General features: G+C 38.3%; 1 protein-coding gene across 3 annotated transcripts in view; it reads right to left on the reverse strand.

Annotated features, from left to right (window-relative positions):
- LOC135463112 (phosphatidylinositol 4-phosphate 5-kinase type-1 alpha-like) overlaps positions 1-21,450 on the reverse strand; it is a 66,041-nt gene that overhangs the window by 15,711 nt on the left and 28,880 nt on the right. For 2 of the 3 annotated variants that reach the window (XM_064740433.1, XM_064740434.1), the window contains exons 12-18: positions 19,720-19,852; positions 18,874-18,961; positions 12,191-12,244; positions 6,854-6,985; positions 6,224-6,428; positions 4,894-5,081; positions 767-984 (exon numbers count right to left, since the gene is read on the reverse strand). In XM_064740433.1, coding sequence (XP_064596503.1) covers positions 767-984; positions 4,894-5,081; positions 6,224-6,428; positions 6,854-6,985; positions 12,191-12,244; positions 18,874-18,961; positions 19,720-19,852 — 1,018 coding nt within the window. The remainder of the gene's footprint in view (positions 1-766; positions 985-4,893; positions 5,082-6,223; positions 6,429-6,853; positions 6,986-12,190; positions 12,245-18,873; positions 18,962-19,719; positions 19,853-21,450) is intronic. The other variant, XM_064740432.1, reaches the window with a different exon arrangement.

Here is a 21,450-nt window from a genome sequence, read left to right on the forward strand (position 1 = left end):
ACCATAAAAAAAAAAGACTTCACAATATGGCTATAATACTTCTCCAGAAGTGTTGAACCATAATTAATTTTCCATTCGCTAAAAAAAATCACATTTCAACATTTACTTTTCAAAAAGTACTGGCATTAAAAAATACCAAAAAGTCATCACGCAATGTCCGACATACAGGTCAAGTTTTCATACTTTAGAGCACATCCGTGTATGCTGAGGACTGGACATCAATACACCAATACATGCAGAAGGATCTAAGGGCAAAATAAGCGCAGTAGCAAATATTTCTCATCTAAAAAAAGTTGGTTCTAAACAGTGTAAAAACACGTGATTCTCTGCTGTAACACTATGGTGCTTGTGAACATGCTCTCTGCTATACCAGCACAGCAATATGCTAACCGAAACTGATGTATTTCAGAAAAAAAACAAAAGCATGCACCGTGTGGCCGGAGATCTTTTTAGGGGGATCACATTTCGTATTTAGATGATAAGACGACTCGATTTCTAATACAAAGCTGATCTGGATTGGAACAGACATCCCATGACTTAAAAACTACTTAACGTGCTTGAGCCAATACTTTTAATTTATTCATGTATTTATTTGATTGGTGTTTTACGCTGCGCTCAAGAACATTTCAGTTATACAACGGCTGCCAGCATTATGGTGGGATGAAATCCGACCATTCCAATACTTAACCATACCTAGGAACGAGGCTGAATTACCCTCCTGCTCTATCACACTTACCATTTCTGGCTCTTGCTCTATCACACTTACCATTTCTGGCTCTTGCTCTATGTCCTCTTGAGCATCTACGTAAACACCGCTCCGCCTCTCCGTCAGTTTGTCCATCTCGACAGCAGCGTCTCCGTTCTGCGTCTCCAAAGCGCTGGCGTACGAGGTCTCCGTGCTGCTGCTGGTTGGTTGAGTCAGACTGGAGTGGACAGGACTCAGGGAGGTCGGGGAGAGGCGGTCTTCTCCTGTTACAGGAGCATCTGTCAACAATCAGGGAGGCGCTGTAGAATTTGATATGTCAGAACGACCTCCCATTACAGCTCCACCATTGGCAATCTAATATTCACCGTGGCACAGTCATGCCAGTGTTCATGGATGGCAACTACTCGATTATATTATCTACGGTAAAATAAACTAAAATTTCGCCTCAAAAGGCACATTTTCAAAGACAAATATATGTTATGAAATATTCCTTTTGGCACTGAAACTTTCCAGAAGTACATCATCGCACCTTCAAATAACCTCACTAAAATCAATAGAACTCTTGTAACCATGGCAAAATGTGCACTTTAATACAGACAAAACTTTTACCATAACCATAAAGGGATAACTCTAAGTCTGTATGTATACATGTACGTGTATATATCTATCCAATTGTCTTTAAAACTGTTCAACACAGTGACACCTTCATGTATATTGCCGAAGACTCCAGGGAGTTCATGCTGACCCTGGCCTACATGTACATGTTCCACTTTCTCTAGTCTCAGATTACCTCAGTCAAGTGAACATATTTATGCGTGAATCAGTGCTTGCAACAATTTTTCATTTTATCATCATTCTGTTAAAAACAATCATCACTCTGTTAAAAACAATCATCATTCCGTTAAAAACAATTTCCTTTTTTTGGCACAACTCTCACGATGTAAAACCTTTGTCATCTCAAACTTGGGTCATGAGACCAAGACAAATTAAGCTGTCTTTGAAATAGCTGTTAATGCAGGTTTTATGAGGAAATATTGAAATTTACAGGTAATTACGGCAGTAAAGGAAACTGTTAATGTTTGGACCTAAAAATGTACTTTGCAGTTTCATCCCTTTATCATTTCTTTGTCATCTGGGCAAGGTATGTACCTGGTACATCTCTAACAAATAATGGTACTGTGTATACCTGACAAAATGCATGATATTTAACAAAGAAAATTGTGTACAAATACATGTATGAGTAACTACCACATACAGACATAAAACACAGTGAGAACAAAGGCAGTGAGAACAAAGCCAGTGAGAACAAAGGCAGTGAGAACAAAGCCAGTGAGAACAAAGGCAGTGAGAACAAAGGCAGTGAGAACAAAGGCAGTAATAAAAGCGAGAAAGAAGCAACAAAACTATTTCAGCCAAGATTCCATCACTGCTAAGATTTGCAGTCAGCCCACGTATCAAGATTCCATCACTGCTAAGATTTGCAGTCTGTCAACGTATCAAGATTCCATCACTGCTAAGATTTGCAGTCGGTCAACATATCAAGATTCCATCCCTGCTAAGACTTGCAGTCTGTCAACGTATCAAGATTCCATCACTGCTAAGATTTGCAGTCCGTCCACGTATCAAGATTCCATCACTGCTAAGATTTGCAGTTCGTCATCATATCAAGATTCCATCACTGCTAAGATTTGCAATCTGTCAACATATCAAGATTCCATCACTGCTAAGATTTACAGTCCGTCAACGTATCAAGATTCCATCACTGCTAAGATTTGCAGTCTGTCAACGTATCAAGATTCCATCACTGCTAAGATCTGCAGTCGGTCAACGTATCAAGATTCCATCACTGCTAAGATTTGCAGTCTGTCAACGTATCAAGATTCCATCACTGCTAAGATTTGCAGTCCGTCAACGTATCAAGATTCCATCACTGCTAAGATTTGCAGTCTGTCATCATATCAAGATTCCATCACTGCTAAGATTTGCAGTCAACATATCAAGATTCCATCACTGCCAAAAATTCTAGTCTGTCAACATACCAAGATTCCATCACTGCTAAGATTTGCAGTCTGTCAACACATCAAGATTCCATCACTGCTAAGACTTGCAGTCTGTCAACATATCAAGATTCCATCCCTGCTAAGACTGGCAGTCTGTCAACATATCGTCCTCCTAGCAACCCTGGGATCAGCACAACTCTCAGAATCAGTCCATTTGAAGCAGTAGCTTAACCATGGACTCAGTATCTGACATTTTCAATTTCCTGAATTCTGACCAAATAACTTAATCTATTAATCTTCAGATTGAACAATGAGAAAGCCTAATAAGGACCCTTTTTGGCACAAGATACTAAGTTTTAGTACACAGGTGTAGTTTACACCATTATTTCTGTTTAGATACTCTGAAGGGAAAATTTTGCCTTCAAAATTACATTTTTTTATTTTTTTATTCATAGCTTTAAGCATCTGGATTCCTTGCAAGGAGCAGGAGGTGATAAATAACACTGAACCAAACAGATGCAGTTCTGATTTTTGCTGATTTCTAAAATTTAAAGAACTACTGGACAGCGAAATATCTGAAGGTTAGACACATTCTGATTACTTCAGAAAAAAATTCTTACCTAAACTCTACATTTTTCATTATTTGCGCTAAAATCTTCTTAAATAAGGCCCATCACGCCTGGGTTAAATTTGGTTTGTTTTTCACTTCCAGTACTCTAAGTCATACAACTAAAGAGTGTGCTGATGACTGGCCCAGCTGGCAACAAAAATAGCTGGCTTTTATATCAAAGGTCAACTAAGATTCCTGTCAAATTACAACCTTCTTATAAACAATCTGAGCCCAACTGAGAGCTCCAAATCTGTGGAATCTGTGACTGACTGAAATAGCATTCCATGCACCATGCAAGTTTGAAAACAGGGGAAGTCACTGATGAGCAATACACTGCTTACACAAGAAAGCACAAAGGTTTAAAGAACTTCTGGAGGCTTTGAAGTGGTGACAGGACTGTGGTGAAAGGGGAGATCACTACATGTACACAGTATGTGAAGCTCTGGCAGGAGAGTGGTGACAGGGGAGGTAACTATGTGTATGACATCAAAATTCATTGATTAGCCCTTTCCACCTTACATGTGACACCATAGAGTCTTAAACATCAAGTTGAACTGATGAATTATACCCATCATATCATTTGAACAACTTGGACTAGAGGTTCTGATGTTTTGAGAGGAGAGTGGTAATACGGGAGGTAGCTCCTTGTAAGTGACATTAAGATGCAGTGTTCAGCCCTTTCCACCCTACATGAAATACCACAAGTTATAAAGAACTACTAAAGGCTGTGAAGTTGTAACAGGGGAGATCACTACATGTGTGTAACACTAAGATGAACTGATGAACCATACCCAGGAGATCACTAGAACAACTTGGGCTAGAGGTCGTGAAATATGACAGGAGAGTGGTGATAGGGGAGGTAACTACATGGTGTATCACCACGACGAACTGATGAACCATAGCCAGCAGACCACTAGAACAACTTGGGCTTGTGTTTGTGAAGTTCTGACAGGAGAGCGATGATAGGGGAGCTAACTACTTGTGTGTCACATCAAGATGAACTGATGAATCATACCCCGATCACTGGAACAACTCGGGCTACAGGTTGGGAAGTTCTGATAGGAGAGCAGTGATAGGGGAGCTAACTACTTGTGTGTGACATCAAGATGAACTGATGAATCATACCCAGCAGATCACTAGAACAACTTGGGCTAGTGTTTGTGAAGTTCTGACAGGAGAGCGATGATAGGGGAGCTAACTACTTGTGTGTGACATCAAGATGAACTGATGAATCATACCCAGCAAATCACTAGAACAACTTGGGCTAGTGTTTGTGAAGTTCTGACAGGAGAGCGGTGATAGGGGAGCTAACTACTTGTGTGTGACATCAAGATGAACTGATGAATCATACCCAGCAAATCACTAAAACAACTTGGGCTAGTGTTTGTGAAGTTCTGACAGGAGAGCAGTGATAGGGGAGGTAACTACTTGTGTGTGACATCAAGATGAACTGATGAATCATACCCAGCAGATCACTAAAACAACTTGGGCTAGAGTTTGTGAAGTTCTGACAGGAGAGTGGTGATAGGGGAGGTAACTACTTGTGTGTGACACCAAGATGAATTGATGAACCATACCCAGCATATCACTAGAACAACTTGGGCTAGAGGCCGTAAAGCTCGGCGTACCCTCAGTGTGTTCTGTGTGCGTTGGTGTGGACTCGGACATGCTCAGGGATGAGTTTGCTCGGACTCCATCTCGATACTCAAGCGGACTTGTGTGGTCTAAACTGGATGCTGGAATCGACCTCGTAGAATGCTCAGTCCTGGTTAAAACGAGGAAAATAGCAATGTCAAACTACATACTTTCATTTATTTATCTCATCGGTGGTTTACGCCGTACTCAAGAATATTTCACTTTTATTACGACAAAGTTGGGAGCCCCATGAATCAAACTCGGGTCAGGTCATACCAAAGACAAAGAAAAACAGAACTAGAGGTTAAAGCAAGGAAACAGGACTGTTTGACCCTGTGTCAGTATAATGTGACTGGGTGGGCATGGACTCGCCCTGCCGCAAGAAGACACACCTGATGACCCTTCGTCGTCATATGACTGAAAAATTGTTAAGTACGACATTAAACCCTTTTCTTGCACAATGGCAACTCAACTCCAAGCTGACATGGCCATTGTTCTCTTTCAGTTTTCAAATTACTTTAGGTGTAAAGCATCCTTTATTACGTCATGTGTAGGAGAATGGTTTGCTCATTCAACACAGGAGATTTGATCAACCAGTACTCTTCACCATCAGTAGAGTGTACGAGAAAAATACACATATCCAGCTGTGTATTTATTTATCCGTAATCTGTGATTTACGCTGTACTCAGGAGTATTTCACTTATATGACAGCAGCCAGCATTATCACGAGCATTAAATATAAAAAATTATTTTAATAAAAGTCTTTTTTATTGGTGAATTCTTTTTCTTTTACTCACTCCAGTTACTGACATTCCTATCCCAAAAGAAAAACACAAACACCAAAAAAAAAAAACCCCCAAAACTTCAGGCAATTTTAGGCAAAAATATTTAAACAGTCCGTTGTGAAACAGCAATTTTAAAAAAAAAAATTGTTTGTAGCACATTCATACCTGATGTAGCAACACTTCCTGCTAAATGTGTAAAGGGGAAAAAATCTAAATAAAACTGTTATTGATAATATATTTGATTGCTGGTTCTCATGCCGATATGAGCATCCAATTGGAACGATGCCTTCGACATCATCATTCTTCAGCAGGCATTTCTGACTGTAATCAAATGTAACAATGTGATTTCGCTGCTTCATTTTTGGGATGCTAAGCTAATATATTAATATTGTGAACAACACAACAGTGTTACATGTATATCAAGACAACATTTATCATTACAAGCTGCCTGGTCAAACAGGGATGAGTTTCTTAAGCCACATCTCACCTGTAACTGTTTGATGAATACTCCTCGTTAGAGGTTATGACTGTGTGGGAGACAACTTTAGAACTCACGACAGTCACCCCTGACCTCCTGGACTCGTACGAACCCACCATCGGACCCGTGCTCGTCGAGATGGCCTCGGAGAATGTCGGAGGTGGCGTTGAATCCTCAGGGAGCAGGTCAGGCTTACCTCCCATTGCACCAGCAGCTACAACAACAACGATGACCTTCTCAAGAAAACAGAATTTCCACTTTATGGCAAATCCACCAAAATTTTGCACTACAAGTCTAGTTTTAGAGATAAAATAAATGTGAAAATCAGTATCCAAGGTGTGATCCAAAGCTGTACATTTGAAGTCAATAACACAGTACTATCATTATTGAACCTAAAATGTCAAATACTCAGGACTTGCTTTTTCTTTTTTTTTTGGTTATCATTCTCTACCTACAAGTATTCATTTATTTGATTGAGGTTTTACGCTATACTAAAGAATATCATACTTATTAACCATTAGTGTATCTGCAGGTCCTTCTACGGCTTATAACATACAGGAACATGTACAATATAATGTATTACTATTAGTATTACAGCTAAAACTGTAGGCAGCAGAAAATTCTGACACTACCACATACCAGCTTCGTCTGAAAAGCTTATTGTTCGTTGTGTTCGTTCTTGCATTCGTCGTTCAGGCTGCTCTGAAACGTCAGTCATAGTCCTGGCCTTCATAGAAACTCCTTTCTTCTTAGATGGCGAATGCTTAAGAGCTGAAATGACAGAAGTCACAAGTAAAAGTCAAACTATAACTTTCCTGCAGCGAATTAAAACCATACATCATCTGAAGCTCTGGTCAACTCGAACGTTTTAAAATATGCTAATTACTAAATTATGTCACTTCATCAGAACATCAAGTCGGGTTTTATCACAGAGGTCATGCACTTACACGTACATATATTATCCAAGTCAAAATCATTTCAGCTGTTTTTTTTTTGTTTTTTTTCAGCAATTTTCAAACTTTTGCTCCCCTAGAAAGCAAGACAGATTTAAAAAAAAAAACAAAAAAACTCCCCTCCCTCTTTTTCTAACCCCCAAGACAAAACATTTATTTTTCGGGGAAACATGATTCTTTTCTCCATTAACATAATTTGCATGCTGTAGAAACAAGGTGATTTGTATTTCAATATCTGGACTGAAGAAAAGAAATTAACCAACAGAGTACACTGCACAGGTAAAGGGCTTCATAATTGAAGATTCATGTGATCACAGTCATTTCTCAAACCATCTTTTTTTTTTTTAGCAAAATAACCATAAATGCAGTAGAAACTGATCTACAGTAACATTATAGCAACATCATAAACATGAAGTCTTTTCAATTGCATTTCAATCTGATGTTTGCTTAAATTGGTGATTATCATGAAATTGCACAAATTATCCAACATCTAACTACATGTACCTTTAAAGATTTACTAACAAATACACTCAAAGAACGTAAAGGCTGAAATGGTTGAATGCACATAAAAGTGTAATCACAATTTAATACAGTTTGTCACATAGTTCCATTTTTCGTCTTCATTCATTTTCTCTCTCTCTCTCCACATACATGTATGCACTACTTAAACTACCTGGGGAATGCAGGTGTTTGGAGTTCCGATGAAGAGTTACTTCCCTTTGTTTGGTGACATCATTTTATGGCACAGCACAAGTCATTTCTTCAAACTGAATTCAACACCGCATATTACGTACACATACAATCATGGGAGTCAGACGAAAGAAATCATAAATTCACCATATTATTACATTGTCTGGTCTTAAAAAAAGAAACAAAACAAATTTTGGCGGCATTTTGTCTACGATAAAATAAACCGCCATGGTAGAACATGGATGAGTAGCTGTGGAATGCCATTAAATGGTGATAACACAAATCTAAAGAGGTGTCACTGTGAACATCCCAAACTTTAAAACTGCATTCTGGCTACAGGAACATATAGCCTTGTACATCTACACATTGCACATGTGGGCGTGGCAGAAATAAATGTCTAAACACGCTAGCGCATGTTATTGGAGTCGAGTCATTCAGACGCAAACGCGCATCTCCAACAGCAAGTGCTGACTAAGTAAATTTGGAAAGCAACGCTTATACTAAAACACAACAAATACATTATTAAAATTTTCCAAATAAACATCTTAGAAGTAACTAAATTATACTGCTAAAGGTATGTTCTACATACACAAATCCTGGGGAAAAGAAATATTCACATCAAAGGTGTCTTGATAATTCTCCAACCTTTCTGTATGTTTGTTGTCTACATAGGACAACATCTTATCCACATCAAGCATAAACAAAGAAACATGCAAGTTTATGCCTCAGTTACCATTTCAAGATTAAGTATATACACAAAGGAAAGTGAAAGTTTGCCCTTAGCTACCATTTCATGATACATTATAAACACAATGGAGAGTGAAAAGTTTGCCCTCAGCTATCATTTCACGAAACAATATGCACAATGGAGACTGAAAAGTTTGCCCTTAGCTACCATTTCACGACAGATATACACAATGGAGAGTGAAAAGATTGCCCCTTAGCTACCGTCTCAAGATATAGCATATTAAATGAAGGAAAGTGAACATAAGTCTGCCACTATATATGCATAGAAAAAATGATATGCCCTTAGCTACCAGTTCAAGACATGCCATAAAAATGAAGGAAAGTGAAAGTTTGCCCTTAGCTACCAGTTTCAAGACATGCCATAAAAATGAAGGAAAGTGGAAGTTTGCCCTTAGCTACCAGTTCAAGATATAACATATAATCAAAGAAAAGTGAAAGTTTTGCCCTCAGCTACCAGTTCAAGATATAGCATATAAACGAAGGAAAGTGAAAGTTTGCCCTTAGCTCCCAGTTCAAGATTTACCATATAAACGAAGGAAAGTGAAAGTATGCCCTTAGCTACAGTTCAAGATATACCATATACTCAAAGGAAAGAGAAAGTTTGCCCTTAGCTACCAGTTCAAGATTAACATATAATTAAAGGAAAATGAAAGTTTGCCCTCAGCTACCAGTTCAAGATATAGCATATAAACGAAGGAAAGTGAAAGTTTGCCCTTAGCTACCAGTTCAAGATATAGCATATAAACGAAGGAAAGTGGAAGTTTGCCCTTAGCTACCAGTTCAAGATATAACATATAATCAAAGAAAAGTGAAAGCTTGCCCTCAGCTACCAGTTCAAGATATAGCATATAAACGAAGGAAAATGAAAGTTTGCCCTCAGCTACCAGTTCAAGATATAGCATATAAACGAAGGAAAGTGAAAGTATGCCCTTAGCTACCAGTTCAAGATATACCATATAATCAAAGGAAAGTATGCCCTTAGCTACCAGTTCAAGATATACCATATAATCAAAGGAAAGTTTGCCCTTAGCTACCAGTTCAAGATATACCATATAAATTAAGGAAAGAGAAAGTTTGCCCTTAGCTCCCAGTTCAAGATATAGCATATAAACGAAGGAAAGTGAAAGTTTGCCCTTAGCTACCAGTTCAAGATATAGCATATAAATGAAGGAAAGTGAAGTTTGCCCTTAGCTACCAGTTCAAGATATAGCATATAAACGAAGGAAAATGAAAGTTTGCCCTTAGCTACCAGTTCAAGATATATCATATAAACGAAGGAAAGTGAAAGTTTGCCCTTAGCTACCAGTTCAAGATATGCCATATAAACGAAGGAAAGTGAAAGTTTGCCCTCAGCTACCAGTTCAAGATATAGCATCGAAGGAAAATGAAAGTTTGCCCTCAGCTACCAGTTCAAGATATAGCATTTAAACGAAGGAAAATGAAAGTTTGCCCTCAGCTACCAGTTCAAGATATAGCATTTAAACGAAGGAAAATGAAAGTTTGCCCTCAGCTACCAGTTCAAGATATAGCATTTAAACGAAGGAAAATGAAAGTTTGCCCTCAGCTACCAGTTCAAGATATAGCATTTAAACGAAGGAAAATGAAAGTTTGCCCTCAGCTACCAGTTCAAGATATAGCATTTAAACGAAGGAAAATGAAAGTTTGCCCTCAGCTACCAGTTCAAGATATAGCATTTAAACGAAGGAAAGTGAAAGTTTGCCCTTAGCTACCAGTTCAAGATATACCATATAAACGAAGGAAAGTGAAAGTTTGCCCTTAGCGACCAGTTCAAGATACACGTACATGTTTATATGAGGAAAAGTGAAAGTGAGCAAATGACAAGGTAATTTTGAGGTTATACCTGGATAGAAATTTATCTTTAACCATGCCCAACATGTACACGATACAAGCATACAAAAAGGTGGAGAGGTAATCCCTATGCTTCTACATACAATCCCCACCACAACATGTTTTGGTGGTGGTGGTGGAATGTTTCTAACACTTGTGGGATCGACATTTCATGTGGTGAAAATTAAAAAAAAAACAAGCATTTAAGTGTGCATAAAATCGTCATCATGAACAAATTATTAAACTCACCTGTAATAATAAGTATACCCTAAATGACCATCACTTTCGTCCATGATTAACTTGCCCATTCTGAGAGTTCTATTGGGTTCAGATAGATGTTTTCAGGTTTGCTTGGAACGCATGGGATGATATTCTACTGGAAAATGTTAAGTTTCAGGACCAAAAGTAATATTTTGTGACATTTACTTAACTCTAAAAATGCCCTTTAGTCGGCGAAATTTTAGGTCATTTAAGGTATACACCGTCATATAAACTTTACTCCTGCATGACATGCCATCCAATTGTATTACATGAGCTTATTCCATTCACAACTCTCTTTACATCATTACATTTCCCATTATCTATTTGTATCTTGGGCTTCATCTTTTTCTTATATAGAGGTTTTCATGTCCAAGGCAACAGAAGAGATAACAGCATGGCAAGTACAGGTGACCTAAGACTCCCGAACAATAACAAGGTATGAGCAGTTTCCATGCAGCCCATCCCCGTGTTTTTAAAATGTAAACAACTTTTCTCTTGCCACAGCCATGTAGAACAGAAGTCAAAATAAACAAGCTTAATGCACTTCATGCTACAAGTAGCCAAATGAAACCACAACAACACCGCTGAAAGCCAAAAGTGAAAGTTATGGACATGTGAGAATTAATGTTGAGTCGTACACTCAGGGTTTCTGATTTTAATGTGTTTTTATGCAAATCAGGTTATTCCAGACAATAACAAAGCAATCTCTGTTAGACAAAAATTTATGAGACTTGTCTTAAACAATTTACAAAACAGTTCTGTTAAGCCACTTGAAAGATAAATAGCTAAAAGTCAGACTGAGTTCTACATGTTAACTTTTTTTAGAGGTTTGCGACATTGCCCTTTATTAGTTAGCAGATATTAGTGCGTACTGCATTATACTTCACATTTTAGTCATATCATTGGCAATTATTCCGAAAATCTTAAATTTCAGAAAGGACTGTTTCCACTAAAGTTTAAGCCTTCATCCTAATACAAGTGAGGCACCAAACTGAACAAAATACTACATTTACATAATGCAATAAGGCAGTGTAAGATTAACAACTCATTTCATTTTCCCAAATGGTAATATTAATTCTTTTTACTCCATTAAAGATGTAACAACTCTGCCATTCTGACCATTAAATTATTTCACTTTAAAGTTCCAAAAAAAAAAAAACAGTGAAATACTCTAATCTAAATATTCCTAATATTTCAAAATATTCCAATCAAATAAAAAAAATGAATCATTAACAATGGTGCCCTCATTATTAACAGAAACATTTTTTAACTTGTTTCACTTTTTTGGAAAAAAAAAAACATGTATTTGACGAGAAAGGTTTTACCAGTAATTCAGTTACAAAAGACACCACAGTTCAAAATCAAAGACCCTGTGCAAACCAACCACAGCTTGCTTTACAATGCAGTTGAGAGAAGAACTGAAAACAGGCAAATTATTAGGTGGCGCTAGACTCCATTTATGGGTTGCCATAGTTACCTAAGTGTACCAATTTTCGAAAACGTTGCATGCCCTTAAGTAGGGGTGGGTCCACTGTTGGCAGGGAAGAAAGAGAGGACATAACCATAAACAATGGGTAAAATAGTTACTTGTACAGGTATCAGGGGCACTCCAGAAATATACAACATGTAAATAAAAAAAACAAGACCATTAAATACAAGCCTGAAGAGACATTTTGGTACTAAGAAGTGTATCCTACACCACCCTACAGCAGTGGCTGTACTTAGGCTATGTTCCTTCATTTTACTAAAACCTGTGTTCATAAACTGAATACAATCTTGTCTGCATTGATCTACCCACTCACTTGATGATGGCTGCTTCTCTCCAATCGCAGTAGCTTTTACCAAATGTTTGACCAATCCAATTCGCCTATACAAATGTGGGTCGGATTTAATATTGTGTCTTCATTAAGTTTTGACCGCAGATTGTCTACATACTGTGCAGTGGTTGGGTACAGAGAAGGAATATCACATATACGATACATCCACTGTCATGCAGAGTACTTCTATATATGAATGTCCAGGTATAACCAGCATGTACCTGGTCTGTTCTGTACATGTACAGGTATGATTGCTACATGCTGGCTTCCTTTCCAGCCGTATGTGGGGAAGGTCTGCAGCAACCTGTGGATGGTCGTGGGTTTACCCCGGGCTCTAACCAGTTTCCTCCTACCATCATGCTGGCCGCAGTCGTATAAGTGAAATACTCTTGAGAACGGAGTAAAACACCAACCAATCAAATAAATAAATGAAAGCACAGTAAATGACCTAAACATTTGCTCATGACCAAGCCGTACATGTACATTGTGCCCTAAGCATTCGCTCATGACCAAGCTGTACATGTACATTGTGCCCTAAGCATTCGCTCATGACCAAGTTGAACATGTACACTGTGCCCTAAGCATTCGCTCATGACCAAGTTCTTCGTTGTGCCCTAAGCATTCGCTCATGACCCAGTTGTACGTTGTGCCCTAAGCATTCGCTCATGACCAAGCTGTACGTTGTGCCCTAAGCATTCGCTCATGACCAAGTTGTACGTTTTGCCCTAAGCATTCGCTCATGACCAAGTTGTGCATTGTGCCCTATTACCAGTTCTGTAGAACTTAGACAAAATTTTTGTGGTTAGTTTGGAAAGGGTGATAATATCCCACTGGAGAAATCAAAGTTTTAGTGCCAAAAATAATTTTTTTAAACATTTATCTGCTTCTTAAAATGTCGTTTTTGTGGTTATTCACCGTGCGCGAAACTTAATATGCAATGTAGTTTTGGGAAAAAACGATCATAAATATCTACATGGATGGTCAAGAAATGGTATAAAAATGTTGCCGGTAACTGGTGAAAGATTGATAAGCCACATGTATGCTGACTGATCAAGACTGATTTAGGCAAATGTATACTTGGTATTTCAAAAAGGGTTGAAATTTGAACAATATTTTCAGAAATTCCTCTCACTGGAAACACCAGTCACACTCTCACAATGTCTTTTTAATGGGTACATCAAAGCTCATGTTCATTATATATCTGAATGTCTCTGGCAAAAATGTGACTTTTTCACTAAATGTTGATCCGTTTATTAGATGAGAAGCAGGCATCCATGTGCAATGCTATGATAAACCATATCATTCTTGCTCGTTGTGAACTGGACTGCTTGCAGTACATAACCTAATTGCTCAACCTTTTCGCATCTATGAATGTCATATTTTCAGTTTCCATTTGATTTCGAGGACAAAACTGCATTTGTTACATGGGCCAATCTCAGGGCGTCACAAAAAGTATAATTCTATCCGTTTAGGCTTATGCCCTCAGAATATGATTCAATAAAAGTTAAATAAAAATTAAAAGGTTGAAGTGTTACAGTACAAGTATGTCTGTGCTCTTTTGTGTCGATGCCTCTGGTCAAGTCTTCCCCTGTAGAATTCATGATTCTCTTCACTTGTGTACACTGAGTATTACAAACTTACATTAATAAAATAAATATCACCAACATTTAACAAAAACATTTCTAAACTACAGGCCCCGGGATCAAAAACTGCCTCTGACTTAAGTCAGAACTGGTCCAAAACCGTTTTCTACTCTAAAATTGTTGCTTACCTTTGAAATTTTTATGTCCTAGACTAACATGACAGAAATGAAAATTATCACTATAGTTCAAACACAAGCTCAGCAATTTCACCTTAAGTTAAGACTAAATATGACTTAAGTCTGGAACTGCTTCGTGATCCTGGGGCCAGACAGGTATTATATACTTATAACTGCACAAGACGACAAAGAAGCAAACTTCTGTATGCACTGATTAGCCACTTCCAGATGCATTTTCTGCCGCCTACTGTCTCTAAACACATTTTACGATAAAACCAACTGATAAACTTCACATGCAACATTGGTTTCACATTTGGGAAAGAGGGGTTTGGAGGGGGGGGGGAGCATTACATCATGTACATGAGGGTCACAGGAAAGATCAGGATGCATAACCTTTGGCTGTGTGATTTTTAATGCCTATAAATTGTTCTTCATTATCTTTCAAGATATTAATTTTTTCAAGCTTATGAGATCAGTTGAAAACTCCATCAAGAAGTCAACAGTAAACTTCTGCCCCTACATGTACTTTAATTTCTGCCTGGGCCTGTCTTCGGGCTTCAGTAAATGCATTTTAACATTATACTTGTAAAAAAACAAGGTTCATCCTAAAAAATACATTAATCAATATCGTAATCTGCAAATAAGCGGAAAGGTCAATCACAGCAAACAAACCAAGCTATTCAAGGACAGATAGGCAAAAAGCAAATGAAATTCTATAATAAGCATAAAATAAAAAATTTCTGAAAATTCCGGAACCAGTATTCAATGCAAAACTGTACTCAATTTCTGTATAAATGTATATATATATATATATATATAGATATATATAGATATATATATATATATGTATATTTGTCTCATATACACTTTCACCAAAATAAATTAAGCTTAATTTTAATAGCAGTCCGTCTTAAGTTCTTGAAAAATATCTGTGTTCACACTGATTATTATCTTAAAAGTCTTTGAATGAGAAATAATCTGACATTAATAAAACTTTATAGTGGCTGAGGCTTGTTTCACAAAAACTACAACCCTTACATGAAGCATTATGTGGTCACCATGACAGCACATTGTTTTCATGATATGTTGCCATGGTTACTCCAATCAACATTGTTCATTTTTGCTTTGTGAAACAAGGCCGAAAGTTCTTATCTATGTGACAGACATTGCAGGAATTTAACCCAATTCAATTCCGTGTCACCTTTGACCATATCACAAGCTAGAAGTTTTATGGATGGTGGACAAATTTTCTCATGCTAATGCCTGTCTCCAGCAAATGTCTTTCTCAAATGAATTACTTTATCAAACAAACACCTTTCTCAAGCAAATGTCTTTCTCAAATGAATTACCTTATCAAACAAACACCTTTCTCAAGCAAATGTCTTTCTCAAATGAATTACTTGATCAAACAAACACCTTTCTCAAGCAAATGCTTTTCTCGAACATAACAGCTTGACATTACAAGTAGCTAGAGAAAAGTTTGAACTCAACACCGACACTGAAACCACTAGCTTGTGTTATAAGGAACTGGAAGATTTAAGAAAAAAGATAAAAAAAAAAACACCTGATTTTCTACCAGTTCTTGAAAACAATACAAATGCAGGACAGCACTAGTGCAACATTCCACCAAAAAACAGTGCAGACGTGTTCATACATGCATTAAGAGACAGTGATAGTGAAATCGGTGCATACAGACTTATTGGACGCAGGTAAACTATGAATACACTATATGACATTTTACTATTACAGCTGTTCAAAAGTGTATCCAAGCTGATACTGAGTGAGCATTTTAGTGTAGACTAAAGTGTATCCAAGCTGATACTGTGTGAGCATTTTAGTGTAGACTAAAGTGTATCCAAGCTGATACTGTGTGACCATTTTAGTGTAGACTAAAGTGTATTCAAGCTGATACTGTGTGAGCATTTTAGTGTAGACTAAAGTGTATCCAAGCTGATACTGTGTGAGCATTTTAGTGTAGACTAAAGTGTATCCAAGCTGATACTGTGTGAGCATTTTAGTGTAGACTAACGTGTATCCAAGCTATACTGTGAGCATTTTAGTGTAGACTAAAGTGTATCCAAGCTGATACTGTGTGAGCATTTTAGTGTAGACTAAAGTGTATCCAAGCTGATACTGTGTCACCATCTTAGTGTAGACTAACGTGTATCCAAGCTGATACTGTGTTAACATTTTAGTGTAGACTAAAGTGTATCCAAGCTGATACTGTGTGACCATTTTAGTGTAGACTAAAGTGTATCCAAGCTGATACTGTGTGAGCATTTTAGTGTAGACTAAAGTGTATCCATGCTGATACTGTGTGGCCATTTTAGTGTAGACTAACGTGTATCCAAGCTATACTGTGAGCATTTTAGTGTAGACTAAAGTGTATCCAAGCTGATACTGTGTGAGCATTTTAGTGTAGACTAAAGTGTATCCAAGCTGATACTGTGTCACCATCTTAGTGTAGACTAACGTGTATCCAAGCTGATACTGTGTTAACATTTTAGTGTAGACTAAAGTGTATCCAAGCTGATACTGTGTGACCATTTTAGTGTAGACTAAAGTGTATCCAAGCTGATACTGTGTGAGCATTTTAGTGTAGACTAAAGTGTATCCATGCTGATACTGTGTGGCCATTTTAGTGTAGACTAACGTGTATCCAAGCTGATACTGTGTGAGCATTTTAGTGTAGACTAAAGTGTATCCAAGTTGATACTGTGTGAGCATTTTAGTGTAGACTAAAGTGTATCCAAGCTGATACTGTGTGAGCATTTTAATGTAGACTAAAGTGTATCCAAGCTGATACTGTGTCACCATTTTACTGTAGACTAAAGTGTATCCAAGCTGATACTGTGTGAGCACTTTAGTGTAGACTAAAGTGTATCCCAGCTGATACTGTGTGAGCATTTTAGTGTAGACTAAAGTGTATCCAAGGTTATATTGTGTGACCATTTTAGTGTAGACTAAAACTCACTATTTGTCATGACCTGGTGGTATTCAAGGATCGCTGTATTTTATTCCCAAATCACTTCAACACCCCCTCCCCCTCACCGACAATATGCATTTATAAGGCAAAAGTCCTCAAATATTGCTTTCTGTGCTGAATTGTACACAGCAGGATATCATCTTACCTTATTAAAGACACTCAAAGCACCTTTCTATAGATTTACAAGTCTCTCAGAATCAGGCTATCAGAGACTTAATCACTGACTAAATTATTGGTCAAATACAGGGACTTATAGGTCTAATTGCGTGGTATTCAGGTTTTCATCCGATTCAACTTGAGTGACACCTTTGAATAACTGAACAGAGGCGTGCAATGATACACAGAACAGCCAGTTACTTACAGGTAAATGTGTACCGATGCATGGACGTTACACAGGTAAATACTGCCAACAGTTCATTTTCAATTATACGTTGAGTTCAATTATTTACATAAACAATGAAAGAGTTATTAAAAAAATACACATGTACATGCAGATGCTGAAGGACAGCAAATCTTACAGTTAACTATGCTGTTTGGGAGTTATCTCCCCTTGATCAGCAAACAACCTGTTGAGAACTTTGGGCCCGAAGTTTCTGAAGAGTTGTGTTTTTATACATGCCATAAACATTTACAAAAAGAGCAATGTTTTGCCACATCCGTAATGTTACCAAAATATTATGGCGAGACTATTAATAAAATCTGTAAGAACAATATCCCGTGACTTTGCAGTGTATGCTTGGCTGTATGCCATGTATGATAAATTGTATGAAGTGTATGCTAGGTTACATAAAGAGTATGCTAGGCCGTATGAAATGTGTGCTAGGTTGTATGAAGTGTATGCTAGGCCATATGAAGTGTATGCTAGGCCGTACAAGTGTGTGCTAGGCCGTATGAAGTGTGTGCTAGGTTGTATGAAGTGTACGCTAGACTGTATGGAGTTTATGCTAGACTGTATGGAGTTTATGCTAGGCTGTATGAAGTGTATGCTAGGCCGTATGAAGTGTATGCTAGGCCGTACGAAGTGTATGCTAGGCCGTATGAAGTGTATGCTAGGCTGTACAAAGTGTATGCTAGGCCGTATGAAGTGTATGCTAGGCCGTACAAAGTGTATGCTCTACTGTGCCATGTATCTTTGTGAAGATGAACACCTGCCCTGATGCGTTAATATCACTGCATTACATCGTGTCAATTTCCGAAAAACAGTTACAGAAAAAAACAGAACAGTTAAATTTTACTCCAAATTTTTTCAACCTAAATCATTCTGACTCCTATCAAAATAGTGTACGTTCAACACCACATGTCAAAGTGTTCAACACCACATGTCAAAGTGTTCAACACCACATGTCAAAACGTTCAACACCACATGTCAAAACGTTCAACACCACATGTCAAAGTGTTTAGTGCCAAATTTTTTCAACCGCAAGCAAACAGTTACAGTTAACAACACACTTTTACAATAAAGAAATATCTTCTTAAAATTATAACGCACGAAGTTGATAAGAAAAGCTAAAATGCAAGACTCTTACAATATGAGTGATAAGAAAGATAGCCAAAACAGTAGGCAAATGTTTCACTGATTTAACATGGTAAATACTTACGTGTTTGTACATATTTGAATACTTTTTGTGAGAAAAACTGTTGAAAGCGATTGGAATAAAAACTAGGACGATGGACCGAAACTGTGTCCTGAAACAAGCAAAAAAAGAGAAAAAACAACTAAGTGGTGGATTAAGGGTTAATACAACACGAGCACTTCTGCTGAAGAATTTAATGATTAAAGTATCGAAAATGAGATGATCAAACAATGAACGGTTTTCATTCTGAAACCCGACTCTGAAGTGAAATTTTCTTTACTAACACCGGAAATAAGGAATTTCACTGATAAGAAGTTTTAAAGCACGTCTTGAATACTGAATCCTAAATTCACTAACATCATGAATATTAACTCCCCTCTGCAGTTCTGTCACTGAGATTAATTTATCACAACAAGCAAAACAATTCTACCCCCTTTGAATGACAGACAACAGGTTCCATGTAGCTGGTTGACAACATGTTTCAGAATAGGCATCAGGAGCTGGTTGTTCGATAGTGTATCAAAACTTAAGCCAGGCTAAAATCTTAATACTACAAGCCTCTATACCTCAATACCTCAACTAAAAAGTTACTTAGTTTGCATCTTAGAAACGTGTTTTGAGGTTGGCTTAGATAATAGAATAACATCCTGCAGGGAAAATGTAATTTTTGGTAACCAAAGTTAACATTTCATGACCTTCACATATCTGTTAAAATGTATTTTTGGGGCAACGTTTTACGCTCAATACAGTACAAACTATATTGTCCAGTTGTTCAAAAGTGTATCGAACGGTAAGCCAGGCTTGAATCTTGGTACCAGTCTTGGCCTAATACACTAACTGTGTATACTTCATGTACAAGTACGCCATTACCCCATCTGTGAGAATAGCCTTCATTGAATGTTCCAGTTTCTTCTTCAGCCTGTAGCTCTGAAGAATGTCAATAATACCAATGTACAACAACAGTCGCTCTCCCTTCCCGTTCCTGGCCGGAATACCACCAGGCCTGCAACAAACATAAAAGTCAAAAATATTCAGCACACTGTGAATGTTTTTAATCTATTTTGGTTCATTGTTTGCTTGATTTGATCGGGTGTTTATGCCATTCTTAAAATTATTTTACATTAACAGTGGATGTTAGGTTTAAAGGAAGAAGTCCACATTCTTTCACCTTTTCAAACCTGCCAACATTTCACAGACCTAAGTCTACCCCCCAAGGTTTACTCTGAGACTTACAGTGCATCTACATTATCAATCTCCACCGGCTCCGTATTGGCCTGGATGGTATGTTCCCATACCCAACACAAACCTGCCAACATTTCACAGACCAAAGTCTACCCCCCAAGGTTTACTCTGAGACTTACAGTGCATCTACATTATCAATCTCCACCGGCTCCGTATTGGCCTGGATGGTATATTCCCATACCCAACACAAACCAGCCAACATTTCACAGACCAAAGTCTACCCCCCAAGGTTTACTCTGAGACTTACAGTGCATCTACATTATCAATCTCCACCGGCTCCGTATTGGCCTGGATGGTATGTTCCCATACCCAACACAAACCTGCCAACATTTCACAGACCAAAGTCTACCCCCCAAGGTTTACTCTGAGACTTACAGTGCATCTACATTATCAATCTCCACCGGCTCCGCATTGGCCTGGATGGTATGTTCCCATACCCAACACAAACCTGCCAACATTTCACAGACCTAAGTCTACCCCCCAAGGTTTACTCTGAGACTTACAGTGCATCTACATTATCAATCTCCACCGGCTCCGCATTGGCCTGGATGGTATGTTCCCATACCCAACACAAACCAGCCAACATTTCACAGACCAAAGTCTTCCCCCCAGGTTTGCTCTGACACTTACGGCACATCTTCATTATCAATCTCCACCGGCTCTTCACTGGCCTGGATGCTATGTTCCCAGACCAGACACAAACCAGCCAACATTTCACAGACCAAAGTCTTCCCCCAAGGTTTGCTCTGAGACTTACAGCACATCTACATTATCAATCTCCACCGGCTCTTCACTGTCCTGGATGCTATGTTCCCACACAAGACACAAACCAGCCAACATTTCACAGACCAAAGTTTTCCCCCCCAGGTTTGCTCTGACACTTACGGCACATCTTCATTATCAATCTCCACCAGCTCTTCACTGGCCTGGATGCTATGTTCCCAGACCAGACACAAACCAGCCAACATTTCACAGACCAAAGTCTACCTCCCACCCCCCACCTCCCCCCAGGTTTTCTCTGACACTTATGGCACATCTTCATTATCAATCTCCACCGGCTCTTCACTGGCCTGGATGGTATGTTCCCACACCAGACACAAACCAGCCAACATTTCACAGGCCAGTCTACCTCCCACCCCCCACCTCCCCCCAGGTTTTCTCTGACACTTATGGCACATCTTCATTATCAATCTCCACCGGCTCTTCACTGGCCTGGATGGTATGTTCCCACACAAGACACAAACCAGCCAACATTTCACAGACCAAAGTCTTCCCCCCAGGTTTGCTCTGACACTTATGGCACATCTTCATTATCAATCTCCACCGGCTCTTCACTGGCCTGGATGGTATGTTCCCACA

The sequence above is a fragment of the Liolophura sinensis genome, chromosome 2, assembly GCF_032854445.1.
Source record: "Liolophura sinensis isolate JHLJ2023 chromosome 2, CUHK_Ljap_v2, whole genome shotgun sequence".
In the NCBI taxonomy this organism is placed as follows: domain Eukaryota; kingdom Metazoa; phylum Mollusca; class Polyplacophora; order Chitonida; family Chitonidae; genus Liolophura; species Liolophura sinensis.